General features: G+C 36.0%; 1 protein-coding gene across 9 annotated transcripts in view; it reads right to left on the bottom strand.

Annotated features, from left to right (window-relative positions):
• Positions 1–24,467, bottom strand: part of LOC118594698 (ankyrin repeat and KH domain-containing protein 1) — a 119,349-nt gene that overhangs the window by 40,867 nt on the left and 54,015 nt on the right. For 6 of the 9 annotated variants that reach the window (XM_036204803.1, XM_036204799.1, XM_036204798.1 and 3 more), the window contains exons 11-16: positions 20,944–21,031; positions 19,720–19,847; positions 18,996–19,139; positions 18,211–18,313; positions 8,158–8,916; positions 101–246 (exon numbers count right to left, since the gene is read on the bottom strand). In XM_036204803.1, coding sequence (XP_036060696.1) covers positions 101–246; positions 8,158–8,916; positions 18,211–18,313; positions 18,996–19,139; positions 19,720–19,847; positions 20,944–21,031 — 1,368 coding nt within the window. Of the gene's footprint in view, positions 1–100; positions 247–7,259; positions 7,415–8,157; positions 8,917–18,210; positions 18,314–18,995; positions 19,140–19,719; positions 19,848–20,943; positions 21,032–24,467 lie in introns of those variants that run through there. The other 3 variants (XM_036204797.1, XM_036204804.1, XM_036204802.1) reach the window with 3 other exon arrangements.

Raw genomic sequence — 24,467 nt, 5'->3', positions numbered from 1 at the left:
AATAAAAAAATATTTCTTTCCCTCATAAATGTACAATAACGATTTTTCCTTCCAAAATAAATTAGAACATGTGAAATAAGTTTATATGAAATCTACTTACATGTGCGTCAATGTCAACAGAAGGATATACAGGGGGCATGGATGGGGAAACCATATTGCTTGGAGTCTGAGAACAGGATTCGGGTATAGGACATTCTGTGGTCTGAGAGGGATTGTTTGAACCAGCAGGCACTCTGGTACTCACAGCTGAAAAATAATGTTTATATTGCTAAATTTCACTTACATGAGTAATAATACTGTTTGTACATAGAAAAACATGTAAAACAGAAATGTCCATATGAGTAACATACTACAGTGAAATCACAAGCTTTGGAGTCAAAAGAACCTATACTGAATGACTTTGTGAACTCATGAAATTAATTTAACTTATTTGAGCCTCAATTTATAAGGACAATGAGGGTAAGAATAGTGCCTGCCTTGAAAAGTTTCTGGGAAGATCACATGAAATAGTAAATGTAATTGAGCACAGGGCCAGTTGTTAGTAGATATATAATAAATAGTGGCATTTTACACTGCCAATAGGGTGCATAGTGATTCTTTGCACCTTTCCGGGATTCTCACTTTGTAGACCAGGCTGGTCTCGAACTCACAAAGATCCGCCTGCCTCTGCCTCCCAAGTGCTGGGATTAAAGGCGTGTGCCACCACCACCCGTCATTAATTCTTAAGAGTTTTTAGCTAGGTATAGTGATCCATTTGTAGATCTTAGGTCTCAGAAGTCTAAGGTAAGAGGATCACAAGTTCAAGGGCAGAGTGGGATACCCATGAAAAAACAAAGAATGCTTATCTTAGTTTGCAAAAGTTAGACAAAAATATTTTGTAAACAAAGAAAAGGGGCAGGGTAGGGCAACAAGTTAGATCACTTTTCCCATAAACAAACAGCAGGGAATATGTTTTTTTAAAAATCAGCATTTACTTTTTTTTTTTTGTTTTTTTTTTTTTTTTTGAGTCAGGGTCTCACTGTATGTAGCCCTGGCTTTCCTGGAATTCTCTATGTAGACCAAGCTGGCCTCACGCTCAAAAATGCCTACTGGCATTTTTAAATTAAATTAAAAGTAAAATTAAATTAGTCTGGGACCGTGGGAAATGTACACCAGTTAGGTAAAATCAATTTCTGAAAGTCAACCTATTTTTAAAATGAATACTAGAAATTTATATTTGAAATCACAAAATTTGGAGTTTGAAGTTTTGAATGGTGATAGACTCCAATAATTCTAGTACTTGGGAGGTGGAGGCAGGAAGGCCAGGAGTTCAAGGTCATCCCCAACTACACAGCAAATCCAAGGCCAGCCTAGGCTTCATGAGACCTTTGTCTCGAAAACAAACCCAGATATTGTGGTAGTGTTTGAAAACAGAAGTTGAATATTATGTATTTTATGTCTCTTATATCTTTGTTTCAGGGAGGATGGAGTTTTGACTCACAAATGGTTAAAAAGATGTTAGCAATTTGTGAGATAATGTATTCAAAGCACTCAACAGTGCCTGGCACAAGGTAAGTGCTCAATAAATGTAAAAAAAGACATTTTACAATACTTGCAGTACTATTACTCACTGTATTAGAAAATAAAAACAGCTGGGCGGTGGTGGTGCACGCCTTTAATCCTAGCACTTGGGAGGCAGAGGCAGACAGATCTCTGTGAGTTCGAGACCAGCCTGGTCTACAGAGTGAGTTTCAGGACAGGCTCCAAAGCTACAGAGAAATCCTGTCTCGAAAACAAACTCCCCCACTACTGGAAAAAAAAGAAAGAAAGAAAAAAAGAAAAGAAAAACATTACTGTTTAAGAAAGTAAAAATTCGGGGGGGGGGGGGGGGAGAGACATACAACCAATAGTATAGAAGAAAAAACGAAGCTTCCATGATGGCAACTAAACCTATAAAGGATGAACTTAGTGATTTACTAGATCTTTGAATTTTTAAAGTCAGAGTCTCACGTACTCAAGGCTGGTCTTGAACTATTGATCCCCCTGCTCTACCTTCCACGTGTTGGGATTACTGGTATGTGCCAATCTCAGTTTAAATTAGTACTCAGCAAAATTTAAGATGCCTAGATTTGCTTCTACATGAACCCTTTCCTTTACTTTCCACTGATATATAAAACCATCTTGGCAATATAAATTCCAACAACTTTATTCACCACAAAAGTAACTTTTAAGTATCAGCTATAAGTAGGAATTATTATAATAATATAAACTTTTGTTTCACCTAAAGATATGCACAATGGACACAAAGCTTTAAAACTTTTTGTCATGCAACGAAAGAAGCAGATAATGTTACATCTCAAAATACCTGATAAGTTTGGAAGACAGGTCCAAAACAACAAACCCCCAACATACTAGATTGATAGGTAACCCTTACTGACAGATTTACAGTGGTAGGTCTTATAATTATTAACATATACTTTAGAAAAGAATTATATTTCTATCAGTTTATTCGTGTCATCTTTTTCTCAGTGTTTTAAATTTTTAAAAAGTATTTGCCTAGCATGGAAAGCTACATGGAAAGACTCCTTTACAGAACTTACTTTAAAAACAAACAAAAAAACCCACTTCCTGTGTATTTAACAGCACTATTACCCAAAACATGGTATTATGTTTTATACATTTTTATACTATATTATCCTAGGATATTTTCTCTGTAATAATGACAATCAGAACCATTCCATGGAAAGTGACTTTAATAGGATTAATTACAAATGAAAGTTATAAAGGTTGTATTATAACATTATACTTTAGAACCATGACATTTTCATAAATTTTAAAACATTTCCTATCTCTGAACAAATTGTCTCTTAAAATGACAAAAGCAGACAACTACAACAACAAAAAAAATCAATATACAATCTGAATTAAATTTTTACACTGTTCAAAAGGAGGGCAATAGAAGAACCAAGTATAATATTTTAACCTGACTTTTTATGAAACCAAGCAATATTTTGCATATGGTATGGAATAATAATAAATTTTAACATAAAAATTTTATTGCTACTAGGTAGGCAAAATATGTTGCAAAAATTTATCACTTAGTGGACATTGTGCTACCCACCTGTAAAATCCTAGTACTTGGGAGATAGAAGCTAGAGTTTAAGTATTAGGAATTTAAGGCTAGCCTGGACTACATGAGACCCTGCCTCAAAATCAAACAGGAATTCCAGGCCTGGTAGTACAAGTTTGTAACCCAGCTGCTCCAAAGGCCAAGTGATGAGGATCACAAGTACAAGGCCTGCCTGGATATAGGATGAATTTAAGGACACTGAACAACTGAGTGAGATCTTATTTAAAAAAAAAAAAAAAAAAGAAAGAAAAAAAAAAGAAAAAACTAGGCTGAGGACATAGATAGAGGACTTCCCTAACATTTGTGATGTCCTGGGCTAATGCCCAGTAACTCAAAAAAATAAAACAGCAGAAATTTTTATTGCTATCAGATAAAACAGTTTCATTTCAATTAAAACCTAAGTAGCACTTTAATCCCAGAACTCAAGCAGGTAGAACTCACAGATTCACAGGTTGGTGAGGTCAACCTGGTCTACCAGGACAGACAGGGCTACAAAGAGAAACCATGTCTTGAAAAACAAAATGAGGGCTGGAGAGATGGCTCAGAGGTTAAGAGCACAGGCTGCTCTTCCAAAGGTCCTGAGTTTGTTCCTGGCAACCACATGATGGCTCACAACCATCTATAATGAAATCTGGTGCCCTCTTCTGGCAGGCAGGGATACATAAAGACAAATCACTGTATACATAATAAGTAAATAAATCTTTAAAAAAAAAAAAAAAGAAACAAAACAAAATCAAAGCTTAAAAATAAAATATTAACATTAGAGGTAGTTATTACTTAAAGTATCTTATAAATCCCTACAAAATAAGGATTTTGTAATTCTTTTGTAAAAAGACTTATTTTATTTATTTATTTATTGAGTGATTGATTGATTGATTGATTGAGCTGAGGATTGAACCCAGGGCCTTGCGCTTTCCAGGCAAGCGCTCTACCACTAAGCTAAATCCCCAACCCGACTTATTTTATTTTTAATTATTATATTATGTTATATAAGTGTGTCACATGTATATTCAGATGCCTATAGCTAAAATTTTAATCCCCTGAAACTGGAGTGGTTGATCTTTATGTGTGTATGTGTGTAAGAGACAGGATCACACTATGAAGCCTTGGCTGGCCTGGAACTCTTTATGTAGATAAGGCAGGCCTTAAACTCACAGAGCCATCTGCTTCTGCCTCCTGAATGCTAGGATTAAAGGCATGTGCTACCATGCCCAGATCTACTGGTGACTGAGCCACCTGACATGGGTACTGGGAACTGAACTTGGGTCCTTTGGAAGGACAGGACATGCTCTTAATCTCTTAGCCATCTCTCTAGCCCTAAGTTTTTATCTTTGAACTTAACAAGGATCACTCAGTGTCACTTAAAGCAAATCACATTAAAACTGTAATTTAAACAAATGCATCAAAGTGCCAACAGTAATACTGCATTAGACACAAAACTATATTAAAACTCACATACATATCAAACTTAATATAAAAATAAGAGCAACTGTTATAAGTATAAGAAATACTAGAATTTTTAAGATAAATTGCAGAACTTTTATTCAAATCACTAATGCTCACTCTCTCTATTTATAAAAGTCAGGATCTCTCCAGATGGTGATGGCACACGCCTTTAATCCCAGCACTCAGGAGGTAGAGCCAGGTGGATCTCTGTGAGTTCGAGGCCAGCCTGGTCTATCGAGATCCAGGACAGGCACCAAAACAACACAGAGAAACCCTGTCTCGAAAAAAAACAAAACAAAACAAAACAAAAAGATAGGATCTCACTATGTAGCTCCAACTGGCCTGGAACTTGGATCTGCCTGCCTTTGCCTTATGAGTCCCCAAATTCAAGGCCTGTACCACCATGCTCGGTTTCAACTAATTACTTTTTTTTTTTTTTTAAGATTTATTTATTTATTACACATACAGTGTTCTGTCTACATGCCAGAAGAGGGCACCAGATCTCATTATAGATGGTTGTGAGCCACCATGTGGTTGCTAGGGATTGAACTCGGGACCTCTGGAAGAACAGCCAGTGCTCTTAACCTCTGAGCCACCTCTACAGCTCAACTAATTTCTTAAATATGGCTGAACTGAGTGGATTTCTACACTTAAGCACTTACTAGCAGTTCCCCATATTACTCCACTTGCAAAGCAGATGGATGTACATTTATTAAAGAAAGGTGAGAAGGAACTCCTGAGTCTGGGAAATGTACAGGGGGTATACTCTCTACTTCCCTTCTCTAAGCTTCAGTTTGCAACAGAACTGAGGTAGGAAAATCTATTTTATGGGAGGATTTAAAACAGCGTGAGATAGTGCAAATAAAGTAACTGCCACAAAGCTTGGTACATGGTAAGTGCTCCATAGGTGTAGATAATTGATATTTTTAACCAGTCCTCTTTACTGGCTAAAAATTTAATGAATTTTTTCCCCCAGAGCTGAGGACCAAACCCAGTGCCTTGCACTTGCTAGGCAAGCACTCTACCACTGAGCTAAATCCCCGACCCCTGAAATTTTTATTAAATGCTTTCTAGAATTGCTCAACAGTTAAAATTATTTTGAATTTCTTTAAATTACGCTAAATTTCTAGTCCTAATTTTTTTTTTTGGTTTGTTTTTAACCTAAGTATATTTTTCTTCCTTTCCTTTTTGTTTATCTGAGACAGTCTTATATAGCCAGGACTGGTCTTGAACATGACATATAGTGAGGATGACTCTGAACTCCTGATCCTTCTGCTCCTGCTTCTCAGGTGCTAGGATTAAAGGCGTCAACAAACCCTGCCCAAGAAGGGATTAAAAAAAAAAATTCCAGAAAATAGGTAAATGGCTTTTAAAACTAATGAAAACTGACAAAATACAAATGAAAAATTAGAAATAACAGATCTAATAACTGCTTCCATGAGCATATGTACAATTAAAATTTCATATTAATTTGATATACATTTTAACTTTTGAGATCACTTGCTATTATGGTAACTACTAAAAGCCTAGTGCTTTCAGAAGAAGGAGTTTGGGGTACCATGTTCCTAATCAAGATTAAATATCCTGTTTAGGACCACAGAGAGTATGACATATTAGCTATAGGCTAAGTTAATAAACAAGTTATAACATTTGTAAGTTATTTATGCAAGCAATTCATTAATTATCATGAAAATATTTTGAGAGTAGGACAGCAATAATGAGAAAACATTCTTAAAGAGGGAAATTTATATTTCTTATGGAAAGAAACATATATTCTCTAAAGTGAAACTTTAAGATACCATTATTCTCTCTTTCACTAATGAGAATAAATTTAATTAGAATTAATTCTGTCTATGGCTTGCTCCATAACCCTACTGATAAAGCTCAAATGTTTTACAACTATAGAGTTAGCTATTAAACTTGTGTAATTTTTGTCACAGTCAATTAAGAAAATTAGACTTGGGAAAAATAATTTTAAGTGAGACATGTCATCATCTTGAACAGAGAATACAATTATCTCCATGCATTTCAAAACAGATACACTTCATAAAATGGAATTTTATTTATCAATTTAAAAGTTAAAACTTATTTAAAATCTGGTGAATAGTTAATGTCTAATATATATTAAGTTTTATTATGTCAATTATCACATATCAAACATGTTTTCTAAGGTAATTTCTTTTTAAAGTTTCATATGAACTCTGTAAAAGATCATTTCTATTTAAAAACACTTCAGTGAAATAAAAACTTTTAAGAAACATCTGTCATAATTAGTATAACATTAACTACAAGTTTCCTTTAGAGTTGTTTCTGTTAAAGTAAATTTGACTTAAGAAGCTCTATAAATCAAAAATATAAAAATTTAATTTAAAGAATAAAGATCCTAACTCCTTAAAATATTTCCCAGCATTTGAATTTTAAGAAAACATTTCTCTTCTGAACAGTACTACCTATTACATGGCAGAGCAGCCTCAAAGGCAAAATGACATCTATAACCAATGGATGTAACACATATAACCAATAAAAATTTCTGATTTAATCTTATTCCACATTTGTAAAGATTAGGAAGACTAAAGGCTCACAAAAGAAGAAAGGAAACTGGGATAGTGTAATTGGGGTAGGAAGGGGAGGAGAATATGACAAGAGGAAACAGACAACAATTAGGAAAAAAATGTTGCAATCAAGAGACAGAGGACTGGCCTGCCTTTGAATATCACTCCAGCTACATCTTAGTTCTTGGTCTTCATCCACTGTCAACAGCCATTCTGGCTGCAATTCTGAACTGGGCTCTCATGGAGGTGATACATTCACCAGCCATCTTTAGGAAGGTAAATGATTAATTGCACTGTTTTCCCACTGCTGCAAGGACAATGAAAGGGAAAGTAAACTTGTGCACCTCATTTCATATCTAGTTGTAATTTTCCACACAATAATAAACAGAAACATACACTTTAAGATTATTAGTCCTTCTTCTTTCTGTGTGTATGTGCATGAATGAGCATGTATGCACACACACCTTTCAGTGTGTTTTATGCTTATTCATCAAGAGTTTACACAAAAATTCCACTCTCTAAAACATCAAGTACAATAGTTTAAATGTACTTTAATCTTCTAAACACAAACTCTATACCACGGAATGTTCAGCTTTTCCTATTTAATAAGAGATAATTAAATTGGTCTATTAATAAAAAGCAGTGTCATTTAAAATTCTGATGTTCAAACATGAAATTCACAGGCAAGAAAATTAAATGGGTAGCCTTACCTGCATACTTTTAAATCATACAAGAGATTGTAATGAGTGCTCCTATCCAGGAAGTTAACAGAGTGGCTTTGATAGCAAATTTCTGTAACTTTATCTCTTTGTCTTTGAAACGTGTTTGTTTGTTTGTTTGTTTGTTTTTAAATAGAAAAGGGGAAACACCCTTAATGTGTTAGTGCTATTGGACTTAAATTCGCTTTCAAAATTCCTAAGGAATCAAGTAATTTTACAAAGATAATACTAAAATAGAGAAATACAAAGTCCTGTGTTTTTGAAGGGGCATTTAAAGAAGTTGAGCACACAGATTAAAGAGAAAGTATTTTAGATATATTTCTTAACCCACCTGCTATCAGGTCATCAAGAGTGTCGGTAAGCGTCTGGGCTGGAGTTGCAACCATGAGTCCATCTGGCTCTTGTACTAACAGCCCTTGCTCATGTCCAGCAATAGCAATCTGAGGCTGTCCTATGATCTGCTGGTTACCTGATACTTTCTGAAGCACACGAGAATTTGTCCCATTAGAACCTAAGTCACTGGAAAAGTTACATTGTGGAGATGATAGAGGCTGGACTGGGACAAAATCAATTTGTTCTGCTGATGGTGGAGACTGTTGCTCATCACCAATACCATGATCTTTAAATAAGATTGTATCAACCTGGGATGATTCTGAAGAGTGATCCTCTGGGAGACTGCCTTCTTCTTCCCCTGCCACAGAGACTCCTCTATGAGAGCACTGCTGGTGTGGAGACTCTGCGTCTCTCTGACCTTTGGCTTCCAAGTATTCTTTGGTAAACTGCTGCTGTGTTTTCATCTGCAATTGCCTTTCCACTTTCTGCAGTTCTTTCAGTATTTTCTTCTTCTTCTGGACTTGTTCTTCTCTGTTCTTTTTAAGTTCTTCTATCTTATCCTTGTTCAGAGGCTCACCTTGAATTAACTCCAACGACTTAAGCTGCGCTTTTTCAATAGCACTAATTCTTTGTCCCAGCTCATTCAGCTTGCCTTCAGTCTCTTCTACTATGCACTCCAAAGGCTGGTGTGGGTGAAAAGGTGGCAGGAGGTCCTGATCCGCTACCTGCAGGGAACTGGACTTCTGCTTGGATGCACCTAAGCACATGAAAAATGTTTGAAAAAGTGCCATGCTAAAAAAAAAAAAAAAAGAAAGAAAAAGAAGAGAAAAGAAAAAGAAGAGAAAGAAAAAACAAAACAAAACAACCAAAAACCAGAGTACCCAAAACAAAAACATACACACACACACACACACAAAAAAAAAACCATATCCCTCCCCTCTCCCAGACTTCCTTTCCCAAACCATTGTAACTAACACTATAGGATGATTCAAAAATCACACCAGTGTGAGATAGATTAAAACTGAACAATCTCATCTGTTTTCACACAGGATAAACTGGGGTGTTATCAACTCAAAAACTGAATTTTAAAAAATCTACTTTTTTTTTGTTTTATTTTTTTACAAGACAGGGTTTCTCTGTAGCTTTGGCACCTGTCTCTGTAGCCCAAGCTGGCTTTGAACTCACAGAGATCACCTGCCTCTGCCTCTCGAGTGCTGGGATTAAAGGCATGCGCCACTAACGCCTGGCTTTTTAACCTTTTTTTTTTTTTTTTTAAATCTACTTTTAAGTGTAGGAGGATCTTAGAAATTTTGATGGGACAAAGAGGAAAAAAAGAAAAAAAAAAAGAATCTCAGAATTTTGCTGATCAGGCTGGACTTTTTAAAGTCTAGCTGAGCATGTTAGCACACGCCTTTAATCCCAGCACTCAGAGGCAAGCAGAGGGGTCTCTGAGTTCCAGGGCAGCCTAGTCTACATATTAAATTCTAGGTCATCCAGGGCTACACAGTGAGTATCTTGGCTCAAAGAAAAAAACAAAAACAAACAAATAAAAAAACCCAACTAACAAAATAAAAGGAAAATATCTAATATAAACCAGAATTTAAAATGGCATTCAGAACAATATTAATGTTAGTTTAATTGCTCTTTCAGAGTAATTATTTTAGGAATAATTATACAAGTAAAATTTACTCCAAGAGAACAAATTAAGGCAAATATTTTTAATTTGTCAAAATAGTTCTATTTTTATATTAAAATACAATGTGAAATCAATTTCTCAAGACACTGTCGTCTTTAGATGGGCATGGCAGCCCATATGCCTGTAAAGTCAACACTCAGAGGACAGAGTAGAAGAATCAGGGATTAAGGGTTATACTCAATTATATAGCTGAATTTGAAGTTAGCCTGAGCTACCTGGAAATTTGTTCTCAATAAACCAAAGATGAGTCTTTATAAAATTCTCCATTAAAAAGTCTAACATTGTTATACCTAAACACTGTATTAAACTTATACTACAAAGGATAATTTAAACTAATTTTAAATAAACCTTCCAAATAATATCCACCTAAGAGAGAAACAATGAATGTTATTAATAGGGAGAAAAATCAGATATTCCACATAGGAATACTCATATTGAAACATTTTTTAAAAGGAAACATTATTTAAGGTTATTAAATATATTTGTTCCTCCCTTATAACAAGTCTGCTGAAAAGTAATTATTAATAGCCTTAAAGAGGATAAATAAAAATTTTGATGTACTTCTTGACTTGTTTGAGCAAATTCAGGAAAAACTAGGACTACTTGTGGGAGAGAGAGGACAAATTACTGATGCATCTAACAACATAGATGAAACTTCAAAAACACTGTGTTAAATGAAGATGCCAGACACAAAATTATATACTGTAAAATTCCACTTACATAAAATTTATAGAGAAAAGGCAAACATAAGATAAAAAAGAAAGTAGTGGCCTTGGGGTATGGCAACGAGAATAAAGTTCAAATGCAAACAGACAACAGATCTTTTGGGGGCAGTTACAACTAGGTGGGAACTGTAAATACCTGAAATCCCAACAACTGAGGCAAGAGGATCAGGACTTTGAGACCAGCCTGTGCTACACAGTAAGACTGACTGTCTCAATGTCAAGGGTAACAACAATAAGGACCCCTCGAAACTTGATAGTGATGATTGTCACTGAACTTGGCCAATTTACCAAAACATACTGCACTGCATATTTTAAAATGAGTGAACTTGACAGTTAAAAACAATAAAGCTATTTTTAATTTAAAATTTTTTATTTACTTAATTATGTGTATGGATGTTTTGCCTGCAAGTATGACTGTGCATGCCTGGAACCCATAGATGCCAGAAGAGAGGGTCAGATCCATTGGAATCGGAGTTATCAGAGCTTGTGAGTAGCTATATGAGTACTGGATATCAAACCTGGGTCCTCTGCAACAATTGCTTTATACCACAGAGCCATCTCTCCAGTCCCAAGTAAAGGTATTTTCTTTTTAAAAAACAGAACTGGGTAAAATAGCTGACTCTCCTCCTGAATTTAGTTAACATTAAAAACTACAAGTCATTTAAAATTTGTTTTGTTCTTTTTGTGTAAGATTGAGTCTCAGTTGGCTGTCCTCAAACGCAGTCCCAGGGCTCCAGTATCTTGTGTGCTGGAGGTCAAGTATGCACCGTCACATTCAAGGATTTTTTTCTGACATTTTATATATTCATTTGTTTGTTCACGGAGAGGGAGAAGAGAGAGAGCATGTGTGTGTTCACCTCACAGTATATTGTGGAGGTTAGAGGACAACTTGCAGATGTCAGTTTTCTTTCTTCTACCACGAAGGACTCAGGGGTCAAATTTAGATCATCAGGCTAGGAGGCAAATGCCTTTTCCCTGCGAGTCATTGTTGCCAGCCCCCACACAAGAAATTTTAAAAGAAAAATCATCTTACACCAAAAATCATTCTCAAGTTTAAAAGACTTACACACTGAAAGAAAATAAGAGATCTTAGAACTACACGCTAGGCCTGATGGAACACACTTATATAATACTAGTTCCGTAGCAAACTGAAGGAAGAGGATATGGAATTCAAGGCCAACACAATTAAGACCACATCTCCAAAAAATTCAATAAAAAACTTTAGGTATGTTCAAACATATGCAGTATATGTTTTAACTTACTAAAAGGATCTAAGGTTTCCCTTTGGTCAGAAGACCAGTTTCAGTACCACATCATTGCAATCACTTTCAGAGGCTTACTTACTCCCTAATGTAAATTTAGCAAAGCATATTATATTTAATTTCATGTTCCTACTTGAGCAAAGTGGTAGGAAAGGACTATTCTTTTAGAGCAAAAGCCATTAGACTTGAGAGAGAATTTGATTATTACTTTCATAAGACCTTAAAGGATCCAAATGTTTTAACAATTAATGGAAATAAAAAGGAGGTAAAATTACAACAAATAGCAATGTATAAATCCACTAGCACAGCAAGTAAAACTTCCAGTTTCATGAGTAAATGTAATGACATAAGCAGAGTAAATGTAAAGATTCAGCAAAGATTGAATATGCCTTAAAACTTTCCTAATATAGCTGTGCTTGCACCAGGATTAAGGCTGCCTAGAAGGTAATTATGGCTACATTGAACAATCATAGATAAGATGATCCAAAACAAGAGAATGTTAAGGACAGAATGATATACCAATGGCACACTCCACTGTACTAGAAATAGTACATGGAATTAAAAGAAGCATTTCAAAGAACAGAGAAGTACATATAGAACATATGTAGCATTAAAAGGGTATTATGTGAGGGCTGAAGAGGTAGCTACTCTTCAAGGAGTTGGGTTCAGTTCTCATCACCCATGCTGGGCAGCTCACAACTGCCTGTAACTCTCATTTCTGGGATCCAACACCTCTTCTAGTGCTCATGGGCATTGCATGCACATGGTATGCATAAACACACTTAGTTGCACATACATGCACATTAAATAAAAAAATAAAATTAACGTATGACAATGGGCCAGCAAGATGCCATAGCTGCAAGCCTAATAACCTGAGTTTAATCCTTAGGGCCTATGTGATAGATAGATAGAAAGAGAAAACCAACTTCCTCAAGTTGTCCTTTGATTTCCATATATCATGACATCTGTGCATCTGCACGTAGATATACATAACAAAATGAAAACATAAAAAAATTAAAATATAATACATAAAAAGCATTTCTCCTTCAAAGAGTCAAGAGTTGAAATACCCAAAGCTAGGGAATTAAAACTCTCCAGACAGGGATGCATCAAAGCACTAACACAATCTATAATTATCTTCATAACCCAAAGGTGGTAAAACAGTATGTTACCTGAAGCTAGAGAGATACCAGTTAGTGGGTAAAAATTTTGACAAGGGTTCATTTGAAAACAAAAATTTAATATGAAGTAAGTATTAAAAGATGCCAGGAAATAAGATTTCCAACCCCTTCAACCATTTCCCACTGTCATATATATATATAAAACATATCAAGTACAATTTAGAAGTGGAAGGAGTCACCAGCTCTTTTGGTTTGGCTTCTATCCTACACTCTTTGTTCCCTCTAAGCGTTTTCCCCCTAGTAACAAAACTAGAAAAAGTATGCACTAGAAACTATGGTCTATAGCAGTTTGAAATCACCTTTATTACTGTTTGTTTGTTTGTTTTTTTAATTCCCGTTGCTGGGGACAAAACTGGGGATTTTGTGTACAACAAGCAAGCATTTTTTCATTGAGTTACATCCCCAGACCTACGCTTCTGTTGCAACGTTGGAGAGGGGTTTCAGAGTCTTGCGCATGATAGATGTTTTTATCACTGAGCTACTCTCCCCACCACTGATGTACATTCATTAACTTATTTATTTTTATGGGCAATAGGTAAGTGAGATTTGCACCTGCGAAACATTTGGCCCTCTATTGAAATGAGCTTAATATTATTATTTTCAAGTCTGTACCAATGAATTAGTACAATGTGCAATTTTAAAAAAATGACCAAAGAAAAACATTTGTTATCTACAGTTTGTTGTTGTTTTTTTTTTTCCCCAGAGTTGAGGACCGAACCCAGGACCTCACACTTGCTAGGCAAGCGCTCTACCACTGAGCTAAGTCCCCAACCCCGTTATCTACAGCTTTAACATAGAAATCTCTTAACCAAGGTGTCCAAAGATAGACCGACTATGTTACATGATAACAGATTCACCCAACCTCTCTCTTTTTACTAAAAGTAGTTATAAGTAAAAGCACATTGGTAAGTTTGGGCATGCATAAACTTACATAAACATGATTACATGAATAAAAATTAGTAGAGATATTAGTGAAGTTTACAGAAGAAAATTCAATTTGAATTACAACATACATAAATTTTCTATATAGTTTAATAATTTCTCATAAAGACAGAGTTCTTGACACTGACTCCAATAAACAACTCTGGAGGTGAGGCAGCACACATTTTCCCTTACACCTCTGTTTGGGTCTCTCTAAACATCATCAAACTGAAGTACAACTTTAAAAACTGCTCTTTTAAAGACAGTCTCACTGTGTAGCCCTGGCTGGCCTGAAACTCTCTATGGGGACCAGGTTGGCCACTAATTCAGACCTACCTGTCTCTGCCTTCTAAGTGCTGGATTAAAAAAACGGGTACTATCACATCAAGTCTTTTTTTGTTTTATTTTGAAACAGGGTCTTGCTTGTTAGTCTTGACCTGACAGTGATCCTTCCTGCTTCAATTGTGCCTGTGCTAGGATTAAAGAATGTGCTACCATGCAGGTTCATTACTATATCTTGATTTCTTTAAAGTACATATTATATATTATTTAAATTATGTTATATTCTTTAATTATAATGTCAGTTTCATTTTTGAGACAATCCCATGAGTCAAACCTGGCTCTGAACTCCTTCTTCATCCTCCTGCTTGCACTCAGATGTGTGTGCATGTCCTCCCCAGACAGACAGACAGGCACACAGACACACAGACACACAGACACACACACACATGGTATGTATGGGCTGGGGAGATGATTCAGTCAGTAAGGTGCTTGCCATGCAAGCATGGAGACCTTAATCTGGATCCACATACAAAGTTAGGCATAGCAGCCCAAGCCAGTAATCTCACCAATGGGGAGGGAGACAGGAGAATGGCTGGGGCTGCTGGTCAGCTAGCCTAGTCAATTTGGTGACCTTCAGTCACTGGTCCTATCTCATAAAAAATGAGGTGGAGAATGATACAGAAAGAAACCAACACAGATGAAAGTAGTGAGCAGTGTATAAGAACTTATAAGACAAAGAATATAGACTTCAGATACACTGGGAAAATAATACAAGAAAATAAGACAGAAGAGTTATAATGACAAAATACTAGGAACCGAGTGTGGTTAATTCAATCCTACACTTGAAGTTTTGAAAGAGAAGTGACAGGTCAGAAGGAAACAGTAACAAAGCACTACAGTTCACAGAACTATAGTACTCTTTTATAACCAAAGTGCACCTCTCAAGGTCTAAGCTACACAAAAGATAGGTTGGGCTAGGGGTAGAGATTTCAGTAGTAAAGTATCTGTCTCTTGTGTGTGAGGGCTGTGTTCAATACTAAGCACCACAAAGAAAAAGAAGGTAACAAAACCTAAACTTATAGTATTAGTAACTGAACCCAGGGCTTTCTACATACTAAGCAAAGCAGCAAAGTGTACTCTGACCTTCCCATACACCCCATGCATGACTTACACACGTACACACAAGATAAATGCAATGTAATTTTAAAGACTTAACATATCTTTGTTTTAAGATGGACTTTTATATCTAACCTATCCATGTCCCTTTTATTTATTTGTTTGTTTGTTTGTTTATTTGCCTACTTATTTATTTATTTAGAGACAGACTCTAGGTATGCAGCCCTGGCTAGGCTGAAACTTGCTATGAAGTCTAGGCTAGCCTCAAACTCATAGACATCTGCCTGCCTTGCAAGTGATGGAAAAAAGACTTGCTTGTATCACCACACTCGACCCAAAGAACTTTTTCATTCTGAAAGATTTTATTTTTATTTATGTGTATATGTGTCCATGGATGTTAGAAAGGGTATTGGATCTTCTGGAATTGTATTTATAAGTAGTTGTGAGTTGCCCAACATGGGTCTTGGGAATCAAACTCAGGTTCTCTGGAAGAGTAGCAATCTTAACTGCTAAGCCACTTTCTAGCCGCCAAGTGACTTAAAAAACAAAACAAAACAGAATTTACAGGGACATATATTCTATGATGAGTCTGATTTTTTTTTTAAACTAACTTGACAGCTTAATCCAATATATTACCACAGTATATTCCTTTTATAATTGTTAGGCAGCTAAGAGGAAGTGCCCAAGTGTTTAGATACAAATGTTAACTACTGTCCTTCCTTAATAATTTAGTAAAATAAAAGTGTCCTTAGGAGATTAGTTAATTTTTATACCACTCAGTAAAACAGTAAACAAGGATGAAAGAAAGAGGTGGATTCCTAGTATAAGACAGTTTCTAAGCAAAAACAGTGCTTATGAATATCAACATAAAGATTACCACCCAAGGTTTTCTGTTGCTTACATATTTAGCTCTAGATTTAAAATACTTCATGTCCTCTCTGAACAGTTTGTCTAGATTATTTTTTGGTTATTTTGTGGCTTTGTGTGAACTTTTGAAAGTGATTTCCTATTAAATACTGAATTTCTGAAGCCCAAATTCTTACAGTTCTTTATAGGGTTTAGCCATTCAAACACAGAAACAAACCAGGTACAGGGGCATGAATATAATTCCAGTATTCGGCAGGCAGAGACACGAGGATGGTGGAATTATCCTGCCCCATGCCATGAGACCTTCTCTCAAAAAACCCGAAAAACAGAACCAGTAAAGCAGCCCAAAAGGCAAAGGTGGTTGCTGCAAGCCTGGTGACCTGTGTGATCTCTAGAACCCAAGTAAAGTTGGAAGGAGAGATCCATTCTACAAAGTTGTCCTCTGACCTCCACACATGTACATGTACATGTACATGTGAACACAAGAACACAGTAATAATTTTTTAATCTAAAAAAACAAAACCAGAGGTACTTTAAAATATTTTAGAAAAGGGTGTTAGCTGCTTATAATGTTCAGATTCCTTTAAAAATACATTTTATTTGCTAAGATTAAAAATAGCAGGAAATTAGGCATGGTGGCTACATTAACAAATATTTACATATCTAATTGTGATTTTAATAGTCTTATTTATCATACACTAAGTAAGATATATTCATAAAATTTTTATGTTAAGTTTTTGGGCAGCAAGTATTGATAAAATCCAGGGCCTCATGTATGCTACATAAGTGTTTCACCACTATGTAATAGTTCCAACTCTTATGTAGTTTTTAATTAATTAATTAATTAATTTTTTTGGTTTTTCAAGACGGGGTTTCCTCTGTGTAGCTTTGGAGCCTGTCCTGGAACTCACTCTGTAGACCAGGCTGGCCTCGAACTCACAGAGACCCACCTGCCTCTGCCTCCCAAGTGCTGGGATTAAAGGTGTGTGCCACCACTGCCTGGCTCTTATGTAGTTTTAAAAATCCTAGAATTACTTCAGCAAACTCAAATATTACAACATATAATTATCAAGAGAAGATACTTTATATCTACAAATGAAAAGATAGGAGAACAAAACCAGAGCAGCTTAAATCCTTCAAACAGAGTGCACCTTTCTTAATAATCATTTGGGGCTCAGGCCTATAATTCCAGTACTCAGAACACTGAGGCAAGAGGACTGCCATAAGCAGGAGGGTAGCCTGGGCTTCAGAGAGAATTCCAGGCCAGCCTGGGTTACAATGTAAAGCCCTGTCTTAAAATGCCAAAAAAATTATTTCATTAACAAAGTCACCTGGATTTTATTCATATACATTTTGATAATTAATCATCCAAATTCACAGGTTCACACACTATATTCTTGCACATATAAACAAGACTGCAATTCTTCAACCTTTTTCCATTAGTTAAATTAATGCTGTAAAGACTTACTGAGGTAACCAGCACACATTTTTATTATTACACTACAGTTTGGCTAAAATATTGTCAAATAAAAGCTGGGTGTGATAGCACATGCTCATATTTCCAGCACTGAGGCAGAGGCAGAATGATTGCCACAATATCAGGCCCGGCCTGGTCCAAGTACTGAGTTCTAGGATAGGCACAGCTACATAGCAAGAGCCTGTCTTGAAAAACAAAACAAGAGCTATCACGTAGGGGAAAAAAAAACAAAAAAAAAAAACGTTTGACGAATTTTTCTCCTTTAATATAAAAAACAGCTTAATTCATTTAAGTACTTTTATGGATGGAAAACTACATCTAGCATTATGTTAATAGGAAAACAGTAAAGCATTTTTCTAATACTTAAGACTTTCCCATTTTAAGTATCCTCTAACAGTATTGACATTTGTAAAGTTATGTATCTCAATTATCCACAGGTATATTATATCTATATACCATTAAAGTATAATTTATTAATTAGATGAAAAAGTATCCATTTTAAGGAAAAGAATTCAACAACTAACCTTTGTGTACTCCTAAAAGGGCTGGAGACGTCTCCTGGGAAGTTCTGTCAGGTTCCTGGGGAGGCACAACCGTGGCAAGTGTGTGTATGGGTACACGTGGGACCTAAAATGTCAACTCAGAAAGAGTCATCTCAGGAAACAAAGGTCCATAAAGAAGACACATATACCATCAAGTGCACTTTTTTTTTTTTTTTTAAAGATTTATTGTATGTATATGAGTGTTTTGCCTGAGTGTATGTATGTGTGCCACATGTGAGCCTGGTGCTTTTGGAAGTCAGAAGGAGGTATGAGGTCCCCTGGAACTGGAGTTATAGATGGTTGTAAACCATCATGTGAGTGTTGGGAATTAAAGCCAGGTCCTCTGCAAAAGTAGCAAGTGCTTTTGAATGCTAACCATCTCTCTATTCCCCTCGCTTTATTTATTAAAGCTTAAAATTTTTCTTAAGCCTTCATCAAGGAGTAATTTCTGGGAATACTGAATAAGATGACTCAAGACAATCTACAAGTGTTCGATGACTTGGGTTAAATAACATTATCTCTTGTTGAAGTGAAAGTCTTGCAGCTCCAGTTATAGTTAGGAGTACAATCACATCACTCACTATATACTGGCCAATTTACTCTTGTTCAAATTCTGTGAGTAAAAGAGAAAATAAAATTCCAACGTATTTAATGAATTGGAGTATACTAAGAACTTCCAAGATACTTAAGAGAAAAGAACTGTTGCTTTCGTTAAACAAAACCTTTCAAAGAATACTTATATCAAGAAATATTCTACTTTACTCTACCTGAGATTCATCTTGTGAAGGAGAGGTAAGCTGAGACACATCTGTGGTGGGAACCGACAGAACATTATTTGGGTAATCCAACAGATAAGAAACAACATTAGTATGGCCACCTTTTGCAGCTTCAATAAGCATTGTTGATCCATCCTAAGAAAGAATTGACCATAGTTAATTCTTTATAAATTTATTCTTATAATCTGATAAAATTATTTAGTAAGACATACAAAATCAAATGTAATCATTTTATTTTCAGATTTTGAGACAGTCTTGCTATCTAGCCCAAAAATTACTTTGGACTCAAGAATCCTGCTGCTCTGGATTTCCAAATACTGTCACCACAGGCAGTTCAAATCTCATTTAATAGTAATTAATATTAAGCACTAAAAAATCAAGCATACCTTTAATAATAATATATCTTAGTATTTGGTGGTTTGTGTTTGCTTGCTTGCTTGTTTTTGTTTTAAACAAGGTCTCAATGTTTACTCCATGCTGGCTTTGAACTGACAATAGTACTGCTTCAGCCTACCTATTGACAATCCTATTATCATACTCAGCTAGTATTACTCATATGCTACAGTTAAGTAAAATAACTTAGGCTGGGTGTGGTGAGGCAGAGGCAGGAGAATCTCTGAGTTTGAGACCAGCCTGGTCTACATAATGAGCTCCAGAGACAGCCAGAATTACATTCAGAAACCCAGTTCCAAAAAAAAAAAAAAAAGTAGAATACCTTGAGTCGATGAGTAGGGTCAGCTCCATGAGCCAAGAGTAGTTCAACTACCGCCAAGTGGCCCCCTGCACATGCCAGTGATACTACTGTGTGATCATTATTGGCTGTAGCCCTATTCACATTGGCACCTTTAAAGAAAAACAGTATTTTTAATGAAGGTGAAATCAAGCCAGTTTACAATATCATTTAAAGATGGTTCTCAGGTATGATAAAGATACAAAACAATGTATAAATTATAGGCAAACAGCTTGAAAATTTTCACAAAGTTAAACACACCTATGTAAGTAGAACCTGGATCAAGAACTAGAACACTATCCACATACAGAGAATCTTATCATGTGTACCCTTTCAGTTACTCACCACCTTGGTAACTACTAATTCAGACTCCAAACTGGTATGTGTTGCACGAATCCTAAATAGTCTTTTAATAAAAAACCCAAAGCCAAATATTGGGGTGAATGCTGAAAGGCAGAAAACTGAACAAGCCACAGCTAAACTCACCTTACTAACTCCTCAGTCTCCAGAGTGTGAGTTCCTGTTTTCTCACGCCTTATATACCTTTCTGTGTCTTGCCATATTACTTCCTGGGATTAAAGGTGTGTGCCACCATGCCTGACCTCTATGTTATGTCTAATTTGGTGGCTGGCTCTGTTTTCTGATGCCCAGATAAGTTTTATTGGAGTGCACAAATAAAATATCACCACAGGTATATAAGACAAAAAAACCCAAACAAACAAATAAACAAACAAACAAAAAAACCCCAAACTGCTATTGTATTCTATTTAATTTTCAACTAAACATAATCCCAAATTGGGTAGAAACAACCTTTAGAGAAACACAAGACAATATGTGGGTTTTTGTTTGAGACAACATTTCTCTGTGTAGCCTTGATTATCCTTGCTCTGTAGACCAGGCTGGCCTCGAACTCACAGAGATCCGCTTGCCTCTGCCTCCTGAGTGCTGGGATCAAAGGTGTGTGCCACCACGCCTGGCTGACTATTCTTGCTACATGAGATTATTTTTTAAGTTGTTTAACAATAAATTCAGACAATGGAATTATTTAGAAAGGCAGTACTCAATATGTTCCTATTCCTGGCAATTCTGATTATATGAGCAGGGTTGCTGCTGGGTATGACTAGGTGTTCTGTTTAGTTACAGAAGCATAAGAGAACTCCCAAAGTTATCCATGTGCTGCATAGTAATAGCCACTTAAACTTGCTTTACCTTTGCTAATAAGAAACTGAACAGTGCACAAATGACCAGCTCTTGCAGCCTTCATCAAAGGTGTTCTTCCACCTTCAGATTCATGTTCCTATTAAAGAAACAGAAAAATGAATCAGCACCAACTAATTAAATATTTATTTTAAGGACTTAGTACTAATGATATGATAAAAAGGAAGATTTAATATTCATGGACACTTACACTACTCACTTCAATTTTTCTAATGTACAGGTTCGTTTCAGTTACACTAGATAACACAACCTATCATGGACAAGTTCAACTCGCACACCCAACAATAATCATTAAAGATACTAAAACTAATGACATTTGGTTCCCAATAACTTCATTTTTCTAATTATAATGATTAAGAAGGTATTTTTTGTAACCATTCACATGAACTGTGGAAAAAAGAAAGTCCCATAAAGTGATTTTAAAAATCTTGATCTTTAGTTTGAAGCCATTAAGAACTCTATCAATGGGTGGATGGAGAGAACAGACTTTTGCAGTTGTCCTCTGACTTCCACATATGTTGTGGAATGCATGTATACAAGCACGAACGCATGAACATACACACACACACACACACACACACACACACACACACACACACACACTCACACTTTAAAGGATTCTACTGAAAGATAGGTAGAAGCAGGTGGATCTCTGAGTTTGAGGCCAGCCTGGTCTACAGAGTTAGTTCCAGGACAGCCAGAGCTACACAGAGAAACCCTGTCTGGAAAAACAAAACACACACAAAAATATCATTATAGTGTTTTTGGTGTAAAGAGAAACAAAAATATACCAATGGACAGAATTTTTTTAGAATAGAAACACTTGAATAGTCAAAGGCAAAAGATAAAGTTTTAGCAGCAAAATTATTCTTCTTCTTTAGAACGTTTGCAGCTACAAGAATGAATGATAAAACAGCTTCTAACCAGGTCTTATATCAAATGGCACTAAAAGGAACTTGGTTATATGGTTAGTAGTCTTAGTATGGTTAATGTGCAAACTCTTACTACATTCACCTAAGTACTGAAATTGGTGCTGATAAGTTTGTTTCTATGCAGAGTTTTCTTACCTATCTTCCAGGTTTATGTTTAAATTATACACTGTACGTAAATGTAAATTCTGCTAATCCAGTTGACTTATTACTAAGAAAAGGCTGAAAAAGTGATGACAGGTTTTATTTCACCATTCTTTTAAATTAACTCAGAAAGTCACTTAGCTGCCATATAATCAATTTAAAAACAGGTGCTTTATCAACAGAACACAATAAAAAACTGGTGATATTTTATTTGTGCTCTAACAAATGCAGCTTGCCTGTGGATCAGAAGACAAAGCCAGCCACTATGTTAAACACAGAGGTCAGGCAGTAGTAGCACATGCCTTTAATCCTAGCATTCAGGAGGCAGAGATCCATCTGGATCTCTGTGAGTTCAGGCCACACAGAGCCAGGTGTGGTGGCACTCGCCTTTAATCCCAGCACCAGTTAACCATAGAGGTCGGGAAGTCTGTACAGACAGACAGGAAGTAAAAGAGCTGGGCGGAAAGAGAAAGTAAGATGGCAGGGCACAGAAAGGTATATAAGGTGTGAGTATACAAGAAGTAGCTCTTTGGGGCTGAGGATTTCCTAGCAGTAAGAATTTGTGGCTGGCTTGTTCTATTCCTCTGATCTTTCAGCTTTCACCCCAATATCTGGCTTTGGGTTTATTATTAATAAGACCATTTAGCAATTTGTGTTACAGAAAATTTTAATCTACATTATGAATTAAGTATGGGAGCTGGAGAGATGGCTCAGCAGGTAAGAGCATTTGCTGTTCTTCCAGAGGACCAAAGTTTAATTCCCAGGACCCACTTGGGGAGGTGGAGGGCTCACAAGCTTCTAGAACTCCAGTTCCAGGAGATCTGATGCCCTCTACTGGCTTCCATGGGCACCAGGCACAAAAGTGGCACATAGACATACAGAACACATATAAAGTACATAAAAACTAAAAAACAAAACAAAACAAAAAACAACAAAAAAACAAACAAAAAACTAAGTGTGGATTATCAGCCTATTGGAAAGTTTAAACTGGATTACAGCAAAAGGAATTCCAATCCAAAGGACTTTTTTCTTTTAAATTTTATTTTGAGACAGGGTCACCAGGTCTCAAAATTCCAATTGTTCTGAGTACACCCTACTATATCTGAATTGTTACATGTAGATTAAGTAATAATTTTTACTTCATCTCAAAGTTATGAGAGAATGAGCAACTATAGATAATTCTAAAATAATCCCTTTTTAGGATGAATTTTGAATTTACATGTAGGCAACTAGCATTCTTGGCAATTTAGATTTTTAAAAAATATATACACGCCAGGTGGTAGTGGAACACACCTTTAATCCCAGCACTCGGGAGGCAGAGGCAGGTAGATACCCTAACCCCTAATCCTCTGTGATTTCCAGTTAAGCCAAATGTGTGTATGTGTGTGCACACACGTGCATATGAAGATATCAAATGCCCCAGAGGATTTTGCTTAGTATTCATATCAAAATTGTTTTCTTACTTTCCTACATTGCACATTTTATTTACTATCTTTTAAGTCTAACTTTAATTTCAAAGCTATGTTTCCATGGTTCATATTTGTAACCCCAGCACTCAGGAAGTAGGGGCACACAAATCAGTTTAAAATCATCTTCAGCTGCATATCCAACTTGAGGCAAGCCTTGGCTACTTGAAACTTTATCTCAAAAAACACAACAGAAGGCCAGTTAGATAGTGCTGGCAGCTTAACATGATGACCTGAGTTCAATCCCTAGAACCACATTGTGGAAGCAGACAACTGACTCTTTCAAGTTGTCCTCTGATTTCCACAAGTACAATGTGCATGCATGCACACACACAAGAAATAAATGTAGAAAATTTTAAAAGCAACACAAAACAAAAAATAACGGACAAAAATCATCTACCTATACACCTATTTCCTTTTATTGGCTTCATTTAAACTTAAAATGTATGGTTCATTAAACAAAGACTATATAAATATTTATCATGTTTATTATATGCAACATACAAGAACAACTTTTAACACAAATTGATCAGCATCCCCAGTCTTATTATAAATACAGGTATCAAAACAATCTTGAGCCAGGTGGTGGTGGCCCATGTCTTTAATCCCAGCACTTGGGAGGCAGAGGCAGGTGGATCTCTGTGAGTTCGAGGCCAGTCTGGTCTACAGAGTGAGTTCCAAGACAGGCTCCAAAGCTACACAGAGAAACTCTGTCTCGTAAAACCAAAAAATAAAATAAAAAACAAAAAACAAAAAAAAAAAAAACAAAGAAAAACCCCACCAAACCAAACCAAACCCAAAACCAAAACAAAAGAAAACAATCTTGAGCATATTATTCTTATTATCATTGGGTGTTTTGAGTCTCACACTATAACCCAAGTTGGCCTTGAATTCATTCTGTAGAGACCAAGCTGCCTTGAATTCATAGCAATCCTATTTCAGCCTCCTCAATACTGGTATTACAGGCATAAGCTCC

The sequence above is a fragment of the Onychomys torridus genome, chromosome 13, assembly GCF_903995425.1.
Source record: "Onychomys torridus chromosome 13, mOncTor1.1, whole genome shotgun sequence".
Classification (NCBI taxonomy): Eukaryota; Metazoa; Chordata; class Mammalia; order Rodentia; family Cricetidae; genus Onychomys; species Onychomys torridus.
Note: the sequence above shows the minus strand (reverse complement) of the source record. Positions and strands in the feature narration are given on the sequence as shown.